Raw genomic sequence first — 17,388 nt, forward strand, 5'->3', positions numbered from 1 at the left:
TAGTGCTTCTATGAAATATTTTATATAAAATATCAAATATTTTATTGTAACTAAATATTTTATTTCATTATCTTACCTTAAATTGTACTACACAATGAGTTTTCACATAGTGAACCCATCAATAAGAGGCATTACACTAAGAAAACACAAAAGTACCTCTGACACCTCTACACATTTGCCCCCAGCCAGTATTTTGCTGCCTCACAACATCTAGATTAGATTAGCTTTTTGTGTGTCATCATTTCAGAAATATAATTATTCAGTATTTTTCTTTTGTGTTAGTTTCTTTACTGATTATTATGTTTTTGAAAGACATGCTTTGTTTTTTAATTGCTATATATTAGGAGTCAACAAACTGTGTCCCACAAGCAAAATCCAGACTTCTATTTTAAATTAAATTTTACTGTACTAGGAACAGCTCATTTGTTAATGTTGATTTTTCTCAAGTCACAGTAGCAAAACTAATTGTGACACTCCACATGATCTTCACAATTGAACATTATATGTATGTATATATACATATTATACATATATGTACTATATCTGGCTTCTATATTCTCAAGCTATATATTATATTTGGTCTTTAAAAATTTATTTTTTAAGTTCCCATTTCTCTAAAATTTTTTTAGTGTTTTTTACTAAGACTTGTTGCTGGAAATTTTTCTCATTTTTATTCCTTATTATTTATTGATATGTCTACTGAATATGTAAAGACTTTTTAAACTTGGTTACAAATATCTATGTTGAGAGCTTTTTCTTTAATTTAAAAACATCATTTTACTGCTTCACTAATTTCATCATTCTTACAACATAACTTCTTAAACAACTCCCACTTGTGGTCACTTTTTGCCTGAGAAATATATACAACTCCTGATATATGGGTATATTTTTAAAAGTGTATAGTTAGAATAAATTTATTTTGAACAAGCTTTTAAGATTGTTCATGATTAATGGCCCTCTCCTCCCAAGATATCTGGTAGTTTCTTTATTCATCAATACGAGTTCTTTGACCAGTTCAGCGTTTACCCCCAAGTCATATGAACTCAAGGAATTTTGCCTGAAAATTATCCTGACAATTTACTTCTTTTCAGAGCATTTTAACTCTTATCTACTACATTATTAATCTTTCTTCCCAGTAAGCTTCCTAAGTCCTTTTTTAAATTAGCATGTTTGTCTACAATCTGGCAAGCTACAGAATTTAGCAACCATTTTGTCATGAACTTTTAAAAAAGATTAGTCACTGCGAGGTTATAAAACTTTATGTATGGCAGATTTTTTCCAGTCTTCAGATTTACTGGGTGGTTCATTTAAAAATTCCGAGTGCTCCATCCCCTCACATACCCTTTGTATGAATCTAGTTTTTGTTTTGCTAGTGCCAGACTGCCACTTGTCTTCAATTTAAAATTGTTGCAGGTCCCTTAGTGTCAGTATTATTCCCAGGATTTTTTTTCATTTTTTTTTAAGTTTTATTTTTTCATTCTTTTTTTTAATTGAATCACTGTGAGATCACAGACAGTCACGGACCTCCCGTTGTTCATCGATTTTCTCGAGCGGGCCCAGTAACGTCTCCATCATGAGACTTGTTGTTACTGTGTTTGGCATATCGAATACGTCACGGGGAGCTTGCCAGGCTCTGCCGTGCGGGTGAGATACTCGCGGTAGCTTGCCGGGCTCTCCGAGAGGGATGGAGGAATCAAACTCGGGTCGTCCATGTTGGCCGCTTGTAAGGCAAACGCCCTACCGCTGTGCTATTGCTCCAGCCCCGTGAGATACAGTTACAAATTTTTCATGTTTGAGTTTCAGTCATACAATGATCGAACACCCATCCCTCCACCACTGCACATTTTCCACTACCAATGTCTCCAGTATCCCCCACTCATCCCAATCCTCCCCCTGCCTCTATGGCAGACAATTTCCTCCATACTCTCTCTCTACTTTTGGACATTATGGTTTGCAATACAGATACTGAGAGGCTATCATGTTTGGTCCTTTATCTACTTTCAGCAGATATCTCCCATCCCGAACGATCCCTCCAACCGTCATTGACTGAGTGATCCCTTCTCTATTCCAGCTACCTTCTCCCCCAGCTCACGAGGCAGGATTCCAACCATTGTGCAATATTCCTGGCCCTTGTGTCTACTGTCCTTGGGTGTAAGTCTCGTGTTATTTTATATTTCACAGATGAGTGGAGTCATTCTATGTCTGTCCCTCTCTTTCTGACTCATTTCACTTGAAATGATACTCTCCATGATTATCCACTTATAAGCAAATTTCATGGCCTCATCTTTCCTAAAGGCTGCATAGTATTGTATTGTGTAGATGTACCAACGTTTCTTTAACCAGGCGTCTTCTCGGGCACTTGGGTTGTTTCCAGATTCTGGCTATTGTGAACAACGCTGCAGTGAACATACAGGTGCAGATGTCGTTTCTACTGTGCTTTTTTGCACCTTCAGGATGTATTCCCAGAAGTGGTATTGTAGGGTCATATGGAAGCTCAGTTTCTAGTTTCCTAAGGAATTCTTCAGTATTTTATGCTGCTTATGTTTTCAGTTCCTCTTACCCGCCTAGGCTTTGTCTCTTCGAGACCAGGATATTATAGAAATACCCGCTTTGCTTTAACTGTTTGGGGTTTTACTCCAGACAGCCTCATAAATCAGTAATGTTTAGAAACTGGCAATTTGTGTAGGCCCCATAGAACTCTAGTGTCACTGTTACTCTCTACAACTCTCAAAAGCCTTTGTTGGTTTCTCTGTGTTACAGCAGTGACACTGGACCTAATACAAATTCTGGTTCTTAGCCTCTATCCTGTGTACAGAATGTGCACGTGCTTGTAGAAAGCTGGAGAGATGATCAATCCACTGTTTCTCTCCTCCATTGTTTTAGTATCTATCATTTATGCACCTTTCTAATAGCTTTAAGAGTTTAAAATTTTTAGCTTCTCTGTGTTGTGTTTTTATCATATTAGTCTGTCATGAATCATCCAAAAATTAGCATGTCTAAAAATTGTATGTTTTCATGAGGGGATTTATACTTCCGTGTACTACCACATTCCACTACATAATCATGGGTTTTATGCCTTTTTCTTGACAAAAAGTAAAAAAAAAAATCAGGCAACCTATATGAAGCATTTATACATACATACATGCATATATATGTGTGTGTACATATATTTATGTATTATATATATTATATGTATATATGCTTTTTGGGTCACACCTACCCATGCTCAGGTATTACTCCTGGCTCCTGTGCTCTTAGGAATTACTCCTGGTGATGCTTGCGGGACCATATGTGATGCCAAGGATCAAACTTGTGTTGCCTGTATGCAAGGCAATCACCCTCCCTGCTGTGCCATCCCTCCAGCCCCTGTGAAGTTTATTTTAGTGTGCTGGCACTTAAAACAGTGCCATGATTATGCAATTTTGATGGTTATTCCATGAACCGTGGTAATTATTGTTGCCATAACTAATTACCACAAAATTACTGGTTCAGATTGATGATCTCATATTTTATAAGGTATAAAATATTTATTTATATTTTATTTAAAACCAGATCCCACCTGGCTGAAATCAAGGTATCAAACCAGGTTGTTTCTTCAGAGGCTTGAGGAGAGGATCCACTTTGATGCCTTACTAGCTTCTGGCACTCACCCACATTTCTTGCCCCTCCATTAGCAAAGCTATCAACATGCATCTCCTGGCCTTATTTAATCTGACATCTCTGTGTCAGATCACAGTTACGAAAACTTCCTCTACTCTTAAGGATTTTTTCGATTACATTGCTCAGCCACAGTAATCAAGGTCATATCAACATCCTCATCCTAAATGAACTCTCAAAAATTCCTTATTGCCATATCAGATAACATATTCACTGATTCTGGAATTGAGACTTGGGCATTGTTAAATATTGACACTGGCATATCCACCGGTGGTACACACTTGGATGTGGCTTAATTAACACAAATTACAGCACCAACATTAATGTGTTAAGGGACTATTATTTTGATTACCACATTCTGTTGTTAAAATCTTTTTTAGGGGGTTATGGTGCCTCCAGCAGGTCAATCTGTATCTGTGAGGTGAGTGCATCAGCAGCCTCATGGCGCCTTCAGACTTCCAGATACCCCAAAATTGCTGCTGTGCCTTTGGCCAGACCCCCAAAATTTGGGGCAAACTTTACCAAGAAAGTAAACGGCCAAAAGTTAGGTATGTGGGAGACACACCCACAAACCACCTCCGGCTCAGCTATATATATTGGAGGCATGGCCTCTCTGGTTTCTGATTGAACTGCTTAACGGCCATGATCCCTGAGACTCAGAAACAAATCTCAAAACCCAGCAGCTTTTGGCAGAAATGTGTCTGGACTGAACAGTAGGTTACTGTCGCCAGGCCACCCCAAAGAGGAAAGGGTGCTGTCCCTCTGCCTGCTCCCCCTTGGTGGCTCAGTGGCCACCATCTTCCAGAGGCCATTGGACAGTCAGGTTTGGGCCTGCAGTGACGAGACACGCGGGGCCTCATGGGATGGCGGTGGAGTCGGCCCTTTCCTCCCCATCCCAACGAGACCCTGAGTCGTCGCCCATGAACGGCCTCTCTGGCTCCTGATCTAGCTGCTTAAAGGCCATGATCCCAGAGACTGAGAAACAAATCTCAAAACCCAGTGGCTTAATCTCGGTCATACAATGAAACACCCGTACCTTCACCAGTGCCCATTCTCTACCACCAAAAACCCCAGTGTACCCCCACCCCACACCTTCCCCCTACCTGTGGGTTAGATGATTTCCAAATCACTCTCTCTATACTTTGATCACATTCAACATTTCCCCACCATACCCACCATTATTGCTCTCATGGTGATTCAATAAATACAATTATAAAAAATGGGGGGGTGGGGGAAGTAAGGTGGAGTTCATGCAAAGTTCAATCAGCCTAATCAGTGGCTGAATAAATAGCAGTACTCCTACATTAAAAAAAAAATTGGCTTTTGGTATAAATGTGTCTGGACCACACAGTAGGTTACTGTCTCTGGGCCACCCCAAGGGCAAAAGGGTGCTGTCCCTCCGCCTGCTCCCCCTTGGTGGCCTGGTGACTGCCATCTTCCAGAGGCAATTGGACAGTCAGGTATGGGCCCGCAGTGACGAGACACACGGGGCCTCACGGGATGGGGGTGGAGCTGGCCCTTTCCTCCCCGTCCCAAAGAGACCCTGAGTCACCGCCCATGAACTGCCTCTCTGGCTCCTGATCAAGCTACGTAACTGCCATGATCCCAGAGACTCAGAAACAAATCTCAAAACCCAACAGCTTTTGGCAGAAATGCGTCTGGTCCCTGCAGTAGGTTTCTGGTGCTGGGCCACCCCAGGTGGGAATAGGTTTTGTGCCTTGGCCTGTTCCCCATGGCAGCCTGGCGGCCACCATCCCCCAGAGGCCACTGGACAGTCAGGTTTGGGCTCTCAGTGGCAAGACACGTGGGGCCTCATGGGATGGGGGTGGAGCCGGCCCTTTCCTCCCCACCCCAATGAGACTGCGAGTCACCACCCACGAACGGCCTCTCTGACTCCTGATCAAGCTGCTTAATGGCCATGATCCCAGAGACACAGGAACAAATATTGGAACCCAGCAGGTGTTGTCAAGAAATCCCTCCAGATTTAATCGTTGAAATTTCAGAATTTCAAAATCTCACAGCCACTACTATAGTCACGTGGCATCATGTTATTCATAACCAGTAATAGAAAACAAATTGTCTACTGTTGCCTTTTCGGCAGATCTGAGTATTGGGGTAAAATCCCAAATAATAATGGTGGGTGTGGTGTAGAAATGTTGAGTATAATCAAAGTATTGAGAGAGTTATTTGGAAATCATCTGCCCTACAGGTAGGGGGAGGGCATGGGATGGGGGGATTTTAGTGGTGGATAGTGGGCACTGGTGAAGGTGCCGGTGTTTCATTGTAGGACCAAGACTTAAACCCAAAAGCTTTGTAACTGCTCTCACAATGATTCAATAAATAAAATTATAAAAAATAAACAGAAAAAAAGTAAGGCAGAGTTCATGCACAATTCAGTCAACCTAATCAATGGCTGAATAAATAGCAGTACTCCTACATAAAAAAAAATCTTTTTAGTATTCCCTTCTTCAGCTATTCTTAAGATTTTTCTTTATCTGTTATTTTTAGCAATTTAATATTATGATTTTGTATTTGTCCTATTGGACATTTGAAGGGTTTCCTAAAAAGCACATGTTAGATTTACTCTTTGTGTGCCATATGTGTCTTTAATATCTTTATTTTTATTCCTGGGTATTTTGATTTTTTTTTTTTTTGCTTTTTGGGTCACACCCAGTGGTGCACAGGGGTTACTCCTGTCTCATGCACTCAGGAATCACTCCTGGTGGTGCTCGGGGGGACCATATGGGATGCTGGGAATCGAACCCGGGTTGGCTGCATGCAAGGCAAACACCCTACCCATTGTGCTATCACTCCAGCCCCCTTGATGGATCTTTCATAGTATGATTTTTTAAAATCTGACTTGCATATTTGTCCTTAATTAAAGTTTTTTTATTTCTTACATAAAAATTAGCCCATGTTTCCTCTTCTTTTTGCTTGTGCTTTTTCTACCCTATGTATGAAAACTTTGACTAATCATAGTTCTGAAAATATTCTGTTTCAAAACAATTCATATCATACTGCCTTTTATATTAGACTAACAGTGCATGTGGATTTGATTTTTAGTTATAATATGAAATTTGGATGATTTTATTTTTCCCATATGATTTTGAGCAAGCATCTCTCTTCAAAAAGTCATTTCTTGGGGCTGGAGCGATAGCACAGCGGGTAGGGCGTTTGCCTTGCACGCAGCCAACATGGCCGACACAGGTTCGATTCCCAGCATCCCATATGGTCCCCCGAGCACCGCCAGGAGCAATTCCTGAGTGCATGAGCCAGGAGTAACCCCTGAGCATCGCCGGGTGTGACCCAAAAAGCAAAAAAAAGTCATTTCTTTTACACTATTATTACACATAGTCCTGGTTTCTATTCTATTCTGTTGGAACTGTAAATATGTTTTCTGAATTTGCTTTTCTTTCACTTGTTTGTCAGTGTAATAAAGCTATCTTTTCCTCAATCACTACAGTTATAACTGTGTAGTAGGTATAAGTCTACTTTGTTCCTGATTGCAAATTAGTATTGTAATTCTTAGTCCTTTGAGTTTGCAGTTTAATTTCAAAATCGGCCTGCCAAGTTTAAAAAAAATCTTCTGGATTTTTATTAGGATTATTCTACATCTATGTTTTGATTAGGGGACAATTGCCAATACTGTCTTCCAGTTGATGAAAATGCTATTTTAACTAATTTAGATGCTTAATTTCTCCCAATTAAGTTCTACAGGTTTTACATTAGAAATCTGACATGTCATTTCACTTGATCACTTGACTTCCCGTTAAACATTGATTCGCTCGAGCGGGCGCCAGTTACATCTCCATTTGTCTCTGTCGCATGCTAGTGTAGCCCAATGGTGTCTGTTCGCTCTAGGAACACGAAGAGCCTCAAACCGATCGTTCATGATCTTGATGAAGAAGTCTGACCATCTGGTAGGTGGTCGGCCATGCGGTCTTTTGACCTCCTGTGGAATCCAGTCGGTAATAGCTCTAGTCTAGTTGTCATCTTTAAATCTCATTACGTGACCAACCCATCTGATTTTTGACACCTTGGCAAATGAGACAGTGTTCCTGTTTCTTGATCATCGACGGAGGTCAGAACTCCGGATTCTTTCTCTCATTTGAGTGAAACGTGATATTCCAAGCATAGCTCTTTCAATTCCTCTTTGGGAGACCTGAATAGCGTTCTCATCCTGTTTGTGTAGGGCCCAGGTCTCTGAGGCGTATGTTAATGCAGGAAGAACAGTGGAATCAAAGAAATGTGCCCGGAGCCGGAGGTTCTTCGTACTCTTAACTATATCTTCGATGTTCTTGAAGGCGTTCCAAGCCACTCTCTTCCTCCTGTGCAGCTCGGGTGCCAGGTCATTTTTCATGTTGACTTCTCAACCTAGGTACACATAGCTGTTGCATTCGGAGATGGTTGTTCCATTGAGAGCGAATGGGGCGTCAGGAACAAGGCTGTTTCTCATAAACATTGTCTTCGTGAGATTCACCTGTAGTCCGACCTTTCCATATTCATGGTCGAAGTTGGCCAGCATTTGTGCCGCTTGGCTAATGTTTGGTGTTATTAAAACAATGTCATCAGCAAAGCAGAGGTGGTGTAGTTGCCAACCATCTATCTTCACTCCCATTCCTTCCCATTCCAGTCGTCGCATGTTCTCCTCGAGGGTGGCACTGAAAAGTTTCGGTGAAATGGTATCACCCTGCTGAACCCCTCTCTTGACATCAATGATTGCTTCTTTGTAGAATGGTAAGATCCTGGTAGTGAATCCGTAATACAGCTCACGGAGGATCTTAATGTATTGAGTTTGAATGCCCTGATTAGCTAGAGTTTCAATGACAACTTCCGTCTCAACAGAATAAAAGGCCTTCTTTAAATCAATGAACGTTAGACTGAGCAGCATCTTGAACTCCCGAGAAACCTCAATGAGCTTGGTTACGGTGTGGATATGGTCGATGGTGCTGAATCCTTTGCGGAACCCGGCTTGCTCACATGGTTGTCCTTCATCTAGTGTTCTGCCAATCCTATTTAGGATGACTCGAGTGAACAACTTGTAGATGATGGCTATAGGCAGATCGGGAGATAGTTGCCAATGTCGTGGATGTCTCCCTTCTTGTACAGTAGTACAGTCCTGCTGGTTTTCCATTGGGACGGAACCTTGCATTCAGACAGGTCACATGTGAAGAGTCAAACCAGCGTATTGATGAGTACTGACGGCAGGTTCTTCAGGTGTTCAGGTCTGACCTTGTCTGGGCCGGGTGCTGTTTGTTTCTTTACTGACAAAATGGCGTGTCAGATTTCGGAAGGGAGAACATTGGGAACGACATATCCATGCTGTGGAATTCGGTATGTCAGCAAGTAGACATGGCTATCCAAGAGATTTGAGTAGAAGTCATGGATAATCTTCTTCATTGTCATTCTGGAAGATGTGATAGATCCTTCAGGACGTCGGACAGCAGTCATCTTGGTCTTGTAGTTGGCGAAGGACAGGCGGGTGTTATGAATATTTTTCCCGGCTTCTGCCACATCTACCAGCACTTCTGCTCCTCTCTCTTTGAGGTCTTCCTTGATCCCATCTCTGCACTGCTTTGCGAGCTTGGACATTCACTTGCGGTTGCCTGAGGCATGTGCCAAACCACATTGGTGAATAAGCTCAAGAGTTTTCGAAGACAGGCGTTTTTTTTGTGGCTATCTCTTGGCATTCCTCGCACAATCATGGAGGTGCTGAACCAGTCGATCATATTCCTCGTCAATGTTGTCAACAATGGCATCTTCCCATGTTGCCTCAATAGTGCCAAAGAGCTCCTAGTTGGTGGTCATTCTGGGAGTTCTCTTTTTAAACTTTGTAGCCCTTTCTTCCCACTCTGTGAAGTAGAATTTTGCATGAAGGAGATGATGGTCCGATCCCGTTTGGAATTTTGGGACAACAGCGACATCGGTCAGGCAAAACTGTCGATTGAATATAATGTGGTCTATTTCATTGTGGAATCGTCCACCGGGAGACTCCCATGTCCAACGTTTAGATTCGGCCTTCTGGAACTGTGAGTTACCATGGATGGTCTTAGTTGACATGATGAATTCAGACAGTCTCTCACCCTGTTCGTTCCATTCTAGTCCATGGGTCCTGATGTGAAGTTCTTCGGCTGATCTTCTCGGTCCTGTCTTGGCATTAAAATCACCCACAATGATCTTGTAGAAGGTGTGGTCTTCTTTATAGAACTTCTCCAGCTCCATGTAGATCTTCTCAATTTCTCCTTCATCATAATTAGATATTGGTACATAGACAACAAAGATAGAAACTGCCGGCAGTGAGCCACATCTATTCAAATGTAAATGTCTGATTCGGGTTGTTAGGCATTCAAATGAATCATTGCTCATGGCCAAGTTTGTGTTGACAAGGACACAGACGCCTCTGACACCTCTTTTATCTCATGTTCCGAGGAACAATTCTTCTCCAGTGTCAAAAACGGCATGATGAGATTGGTGCCTTGTCTCGGTCAGACCAATGATGTCGTATTTGATCTTTCGCGCTTGTACCATCAGGTCCTCAATGGATGCATCTGATGCTAGCATACGTGGATTGAAAGTACAGATGATCATTTTTGTATTCCTTCATTGTGGGAGTCTAGTTCGGCCTTGAGATTTTATCAGCCTCTCCTTTCTCATCCTTCTCAAAGCTGCCTTAATGGTGAAGCCTTCAGGGTCAGGGGAATGAGACCCATTGTAATTACTGGTTTTGGCATATCGAATATACAACGAATAGCTTGCGAGGCTCTGCCGTGCAGGCGGAATACTCTCGGTGGCTTCCCAGGCTTTCCGAGAGGGATAGAGGCATTTGGGGCGACCTCTAATCTAATGACATGATTAGACATGTCATTTAGTTAATTTATTCCTAGATATTTTTATGTAATTATAAATTATATTTGTAAAAGTCTTCTATTTGTTCTTGATATAATAAAAATACTAGATTTATGTATGGCCATATTCTTTTTTTTAATCTTACATTTATATATCAATGTCACTTGATGGAGCTTTGAATGTCCTATAATCTGAAAATTATGGATATTTTCTGAACATTATCCTTTATTAATCATTATGCCTTGTGTTTCTTTTTTTTCTTGCTTTATTATTCTATTAAGGAAATTCTTAAACAACACAAGTGGAAGTGGTGCTTGAGGATATACTGCCTTTGAGCAGCATTGGGCCCAGGCATCAGGGTCCTGAGCCCCTAAGAGCAATGGATATGAACCCCCAGACAAGTAAAAGAGTTTCAGGGAGATGTATTAAAGGGATGGAGGGCTCGTTTTGCCTGGGGAAAACCCAAGTTTATCCTAACCATGAAACTATAAAACTACATGGTCACTTGAACACCACCTGGTATAGCACTAGTAGCTCCCGGACTTAGTTATGCCCTTGGTGATCCCCAAGCACTGTTAGGGTGATTCTGGTGATCTCCAGTACTATGGGCTTTAGAATCACCACATCACCAAGCACAAATACCAGCTCTGCTGGTTTGCACATCCAGGCCAAACATTGCTGGTAATAACCCTTGTACACTGCTTAGGAACACCCCCCACAGAAGTTATCTTTGAATTTTTTATTACAGATAATTTTAGGGCATTTATTGAGGAGATCATTTTTTTTCTTTTTCTTTTAATACAGTGAATCACTTTATTTACAAATAGTAAAGCCATGTATAAAAAGAATAACACTCAGTAATTATAAATCACTAATTTCATATTACATTAGCAATATTATAGAAAAATTATAAAATATGCAATATATAAAAATTGTAACTAGGCTAAAGTCCTTATTCGTATTTTTATTAATATTATGTAAGGTAAAGGTAAAGGTAAAGGCCCTCCCGTTGATCGTCGATTTGCTCGAGCGGGCCCAGTAACGTCTCCATTGGAGACTTTGTTGTTACTGTGTCTGGCATATCGAATACTCTCGGTAGCTTGCCGGGCTCTCCGAGAGGGGCGGAGGAATCGAACTCGGGTCGGCCATGTTGGCCACTTGTAAGGCGAATATTATGTGGTTTACAATATTGTCAATAATGGTTTCCCATGCACATAATTCCAGTACCGCACTCACCACCAGTATACACACTTCACTTTCTCAAAACACCCCAGAGCCCCTTCTTCTCGGCTCACCCTTCTACCAACTCAAGTCTGTGTATCAGTTCTGTTATGCTGTCTTTGGACCTTTGATGTTACCTTGTGTATCTTTAAGTACTACATATAAGAGAGATCATTCTTTATCTGTCTTTTCCTTCTAGCTAACTTCACTCAGCATAATATTCTCAAGTTCTGTCGAGTTGCTCAGAATTGTATGGTTTTGATCTTTTTAAGAGATGCATAGTATTCCATTGTATTATATAAAACACGACTTCTTGAAGTCCTTTTAGTGTAAAGAAATTCAAGCAGAATTTGGAAGCATTTCAAGTCTTAATAGAGAGGGTACAGGGTAGACTTTATTTAGAGTAAGTTCACCCTCAAGTGAAAATTTAAGATTAGTGCCTAGGGGTGCCATCACTAAATCATGTGATATATCAATATTTTCTCCATACGATTTTCCATAGAGACTGTGATGAATGGCATTTTCAGGATTCCTTTTCTCGATATTCTCACCTACACTTGCTTTTGTTTCTAAGCTTTTTGATATAGACCTTTCTCATTGGTATGAGGTGATAGCTCATTGTGGTTTACATTTGCATTTCCTTAATAATGTGACATAAACATTTATTTTTGTGTTAAAGCTGTATGATTTCTTTATGTATTTTGGATATCAACCTCTTGTCAGATGTATGATGTACAAATAATTTTTCCTGATTGCTAGGTTGACTTTTTTTAGGGGGTAAGGGCTGATAGTTTCTTTTTGTGATGGAATAAGTTTTAATTTGTCGTAGTCACATTAGTTATTCTGAATGCTTTTGTTTCACGTGCCAATAATGTTAAGTCTCCAGATATATTACTGATGTTGAAATCCTGTACTTATTGTCTTTTCTGCTTATGTTGTGTTTTGGGGTCTAATATACAATTTATCCATAATTTGAGTCAGTTTTCATGTCTGACTTTTAAACGTTGCCTAGTGTTCTCTTTTATATGTGATAGTATGGTTTTCTTCACATACATTGAACACTCATCCACTAATGAGGTGAGATGAACAAACACTTCCCCAAAGAAGACATACAGATGGCCAACAAGCATATGAAAAAGTGCTCATCATCACTCATACTTAAGGAAATGCAAATCAAAACAATAGTGAGATATATCATACCCTTGAGAATGGCACATATCCAAAGTTTAGAAACAGCCAGTGTTGGCAGGGTTATTGTGAGAAAGTAACCCCTCATCCTCTGTTGGTGAGAATGTTGTTTGGTTCCAGCTCCATGAACATCAATAGGAATAGAACTACCCTACAACTCAGCAGTACCGCTTCCTGGAATCTCTCAAAACACAAAAACATTGATTTGAAAGGATAATATGCACACTTATGTTCGTTATTACACTTAGTACAATAGCCAAGATGTGGAAACAACCGAAAAGCCTAACTATGGATGAGTGGATCAAGAAGTTCTGAGTATACATAGGCAATGGAATACTATGCAGTTCTAAGAAAGAACAAAATCATGCAATTCTCAGCAACATGAATGGAACTAGAGAATATCATGCCTTGTGAAATCAGTCAGAAGGAAATGAATACCTACAGAATAATTCTCCCATATGTGGGATTTTCATAGCATGGTAACAAAACAGTACAGTTTGGGACTGGACCTGCCAGTAACTAGACAGTTACACCCACCAACTGCCGTGTAACTCCAACAACGGCCAGGATCCAGAGATTATCACACTCAGCTCCCGGAAGCGCGCGGCCGCATTTGCGGCCACGCGACATCTTATCATCTCATTCCTAATTCGGTCAAACTGGCAGGCTACCAAATGTAACATGCCCACACGGCAGAGTCTGGCAAACTCCCCGTGGTATACCCAATATGCCAAATACCAGTAACAATGATGGGTCTCATTCTCCTAACCCTGAAAAAGCCTTGAATATGGCACTTTAAAAAAAAAAATCTCAGGGCTAGGACGAAGAAGACGTTACTGGCACCTGCTCGAGGCAATCGACGAACAACAGGGTGGTCGTGATCGTGATCGTGATCGTGGTAACAAAAAAGGCACAAAAGCAACATCAGAGGAGAATTGATATAATTAATACAATTGAGTCAGTAAAAATGGGGTATGTTAGAAGGAGAGGTGTCGGGGTACTGGGGAGGAAGGGAGGTGGGTTTACTGGTGATGGATATGGTGTTGGAATAAAATGCATGAGGGACCATTATTAACAATATTGTAACATTATTGTAAGCTGTCCACAGAATCTTTCAAGAAAATTCAAACAAAAAAGTTATGTTTGAATATTAGGAGCCTATGTATGTATGAATTTCCTCTGAGTTCTCTATTTCATTGGTCTATGTACCTGTTTTTGTAACATTTCTTAATTTTTTAAACTACTATTGGCTCTTAGGCCGATTGAAGTCAGAGAGCATAACGCATTTCCATTTCATTTCTTTGAGAGTTGTTTTGGCTATTTGGGATCACTTGGTTCCATGAATATTTTTTAATTGTATTTTAAAATGCCTTCTATTGGTACTTTTTGATCAAATAGGTACTGTTTGATTGGTACTTTGATTGGTACTACCGAATTTGTAGATGCATCAGTTAAGAGCATTTTAATAACTTTTAATCCATGAACATGGGATGGACTTCTATTTCTTTGTAGCTTCTAATTTTTTTAACCATATCTAGTCAGGCCCATAGTTTTTAATGTATAAGACAAGACTTTTACCTCCTTTATTAATTTTATTTCCTCATATTTTATCTCTCAAAACTAAAAAAGATTATTTTCATAAATTTCCTTTCCTCTAAATGACTGTGATTCTGAATAATTGTTCATTTCTTTCCTTTGGGGGGTTTATTGGGCCACATTGGTGGTATTCAGGACTATTCTTGGCTTTGATTTAGATGTGACCTCTGGCAGTGCTCAGGAAACCATATGTAGTACCAGGGATTCTAATCAGGATCAGTTACAAGTCAGGCAGCCCCCTTAGCCCCTGTACTATCTCTCCAGCTCTGTTTTTTTTTTCATTTTTTCTGTGTTGTCCGATTTGTTTGCATGCAGTCATCTCTTATGATCCTTTTAAAAAATTATGCAGTTGAAACATGGTTTAATTTCTTTGTGATCATTGTGTATTTTTCTTTGTTCTTTATGAGTTTAATTGGAGATTTATCCTTACTCAGCTCTTAATTAGTCTTTTATATATTTTGTATACTGTGTTTGGCATATTGAATACATCACAGGTAGCTTGCCAGGCTCTGCCATGTGGGCGAGATACTCTCAGTAGCTTGCCGGGCTCTCCGAGAGAGGCAGAGGAATCGAACTCGGGTCGACCATGTTGGCTGCATGCAAGGCAAATGCCGTACTGCTGTGCTATCGCTCCAGCCCCTCTAGTAACAACAAAGTCTCCAATGGAGATATTACTGGGCCTGCTCGAGCAAATCGATGAACAACAGGAGGACAGTGATTAACAGTGATATTTTGTATATAATTTTTTGTTTAATCTCATTTGTATTTGATCCAATTTTATTATTTACTTCCTTCTGCTGGTATTGGTTCTGTTTGTTATATTCTTTAAAAAAGTTTTAATTTAAGTAATGTTGGTGTATAAGACTATAGATTTTAGGGAATGGTTTTATGCCTCTTCAAAATATATGTTGTCACACCACAGCCACCACCAAAGTTCCAATAAGGTCCTTTTCTAATTCCTTCAGATGTAAGGTTATGATGTTTACCAAAAACTTTGCTTGTGTGCCTATATTCCTACAAATTTCCCTCCATACATGTCATAATTATAAAAATAATTAATAAAAATATTTTTTTTTCAGGACGAGAGAGACCTAGATAAAGAAGATGAATTGGAACTGAAAAGAGGCCTTTTGTATAGAGACTGTGCCTATGACAGTGACCCTGAGTATAGGTATAAGCTTCATCAGTGCTGTATATAGTGATCTCATAAAAAAGAGCCTGCTTTTTAAAGATGGAGTTATTGGGAATTTAAATTCAAATTAATAATTATTCTAATAATTATGTAATATTAACTGAAACATCCTGTTACTGTGGTTTAAAATTTTATAGCTGCAAAGTATTAATGCAAATGAATAGAGTTGATGGTTCTTTTTGTTGGTACTTTTCATCCAACTTTTAATAGTGTATTCGTATGCTCTGCAAATCCATATATCCAGTGCTTGTTTCGGAATATGTTTATTTGAATCCAGATAACATTTCCTGGAACTTTAGACAATGGGTAATCCTTTGTTAATAACAAAAGAAAAATTTTACAAATGTTACTGATAATGAAATCTTTGCTTGTAATTTTTTGGGGGGATTTCCACCTGGCAATGCTCAGGGGTTATTCCTGGCTCTGCACTTAGGAATTACTTCTGGCGGTGCTCGGGGGACCATATGAGATGCCAGGGGTCAGCCAGCTCGGCCACATGCCAGGCAAATGCCCACTCTGGCCCCCTTGCTTGGGATTTTTGTAAAACAAAATTCTATAAAGATTTTTTTAAAGTTCCATGTCATTTGTAGTAAAATGTGCAATTAGAATGTGAATGATAATTTTGAGATAACATATTAAAGATTCTTTGAATCTTTTGATGTTTGTTACCCAACAATTACTTATGGTTTTTCACCTAAGTTTCCTGGAGAGGAACCTAAGAGGAAATTAAGAAAAAGCTCTAGATTTATTGTTTCTTTGAGCTTTGGAATCAAATCTCCAGTAAACAAAGTTCAGCATCCTGTGAACACGTAAGAATTTTTCCTTTTGGACCCTTACAAAGAGTATAAGTGTTAATTCCTTTCCTGAAGTCTCTTCCACTTAAGCTAGAGGTACCCAGGGTCTGTAATCAAGGCAAGGCAAATAATATATTACTTATAAATGTTTGAAAAAAATTTTTCCAAGCAAGGAAAAATAAAGGAAGATTCAAGAAAGACCACACCTTGAAGAAAAATTGTTATCATTTATTACTTTGTCCCCTAGATATCTATTTTATGGATTAGCATCTCAAATTTAGGTTCCTAATCCATATAATTCTAATTTGAATGAAAAATAAGAGTTAATAACGTCGTTTTCAAACTTTCGTAAACATAATAATATTCAGGTTGCATTTATTTATTTATTTATTCACTTTTGTATTTGTTAGGGAGGGTTAGGAGCTGCACCCAGCAGTACTTAGGGGCTACTTCTGAATTTGTGTTTGGGGATCACTCTCTACATTGCTCAGGGGATCATGTGGTGCCTGGAATTGAACTCAGGTCAGCTGGCTGCAGGGCAATCACCTTAACCATTGTGTTTTGTCTCTACCCCATGGGTTGCTTCTTAAAAATATGGATTTCTGATACAGAGTATAATTTTTTTATGGAAAGAGAATACATTTTATTTAAAAAGAATACATTTATGTATTTTAAGAAATAATTATGAGTGATTTTCATGCAAGTACTGTAAGTACTGTAAATACTGCATTTTTGGAAAGCATTAGTCTTTAAAGTTTGTTATAGACATCTCAGTATTTGTTCTTTTCCACCTCACCAAGAATTTTTTTTACTCTCATAGGACTGGTTTGATACTTCTTCAGTAAAGAGTTAATTGGAGTTTAAGAAAAGCTTTGCTTACACATTTTGTGATTA

General features: G+C 39.5%; 1 protein-coding gene across 1 annotated transcript in view; it reads left to right on the top strand.

Moving 5' to 3' along the window:
- SPATA6 (spermatogenesis associated 6) overlaps positions 1-15,707 on the top strand; it is an 85,681-nt gene extending 69,974 nt beyond the window's left edge. Inside the window, exon 12 of the mRNA XM_056122224.1 lies at positions 15,588-15,707. Coding sequence (XP_055978199.1) covers positions 15,588-15,707 — 120 coding nt within the window. The remainder of the gene's footprint in view (positions 1-15,587) is intronic.
- Positions 15,708-17,388: the final 1,681 nt, after the last annotated feature.

Source organism: Sorex fumeus, unplaced genomic scaffold, assembly GCF_029834395.1.
Source record: "Sorex fumeus unplaced genomic scaffold, SorFum_2.1 ptg000045l, whole genome shotgun sequence".
Classification (NCBI taxonomy): Eukaryota; Metazoa; Chordata; class Mammalia; order Eulipotyphla; family Soricidae; genus Sorex; species Sorex fumeus.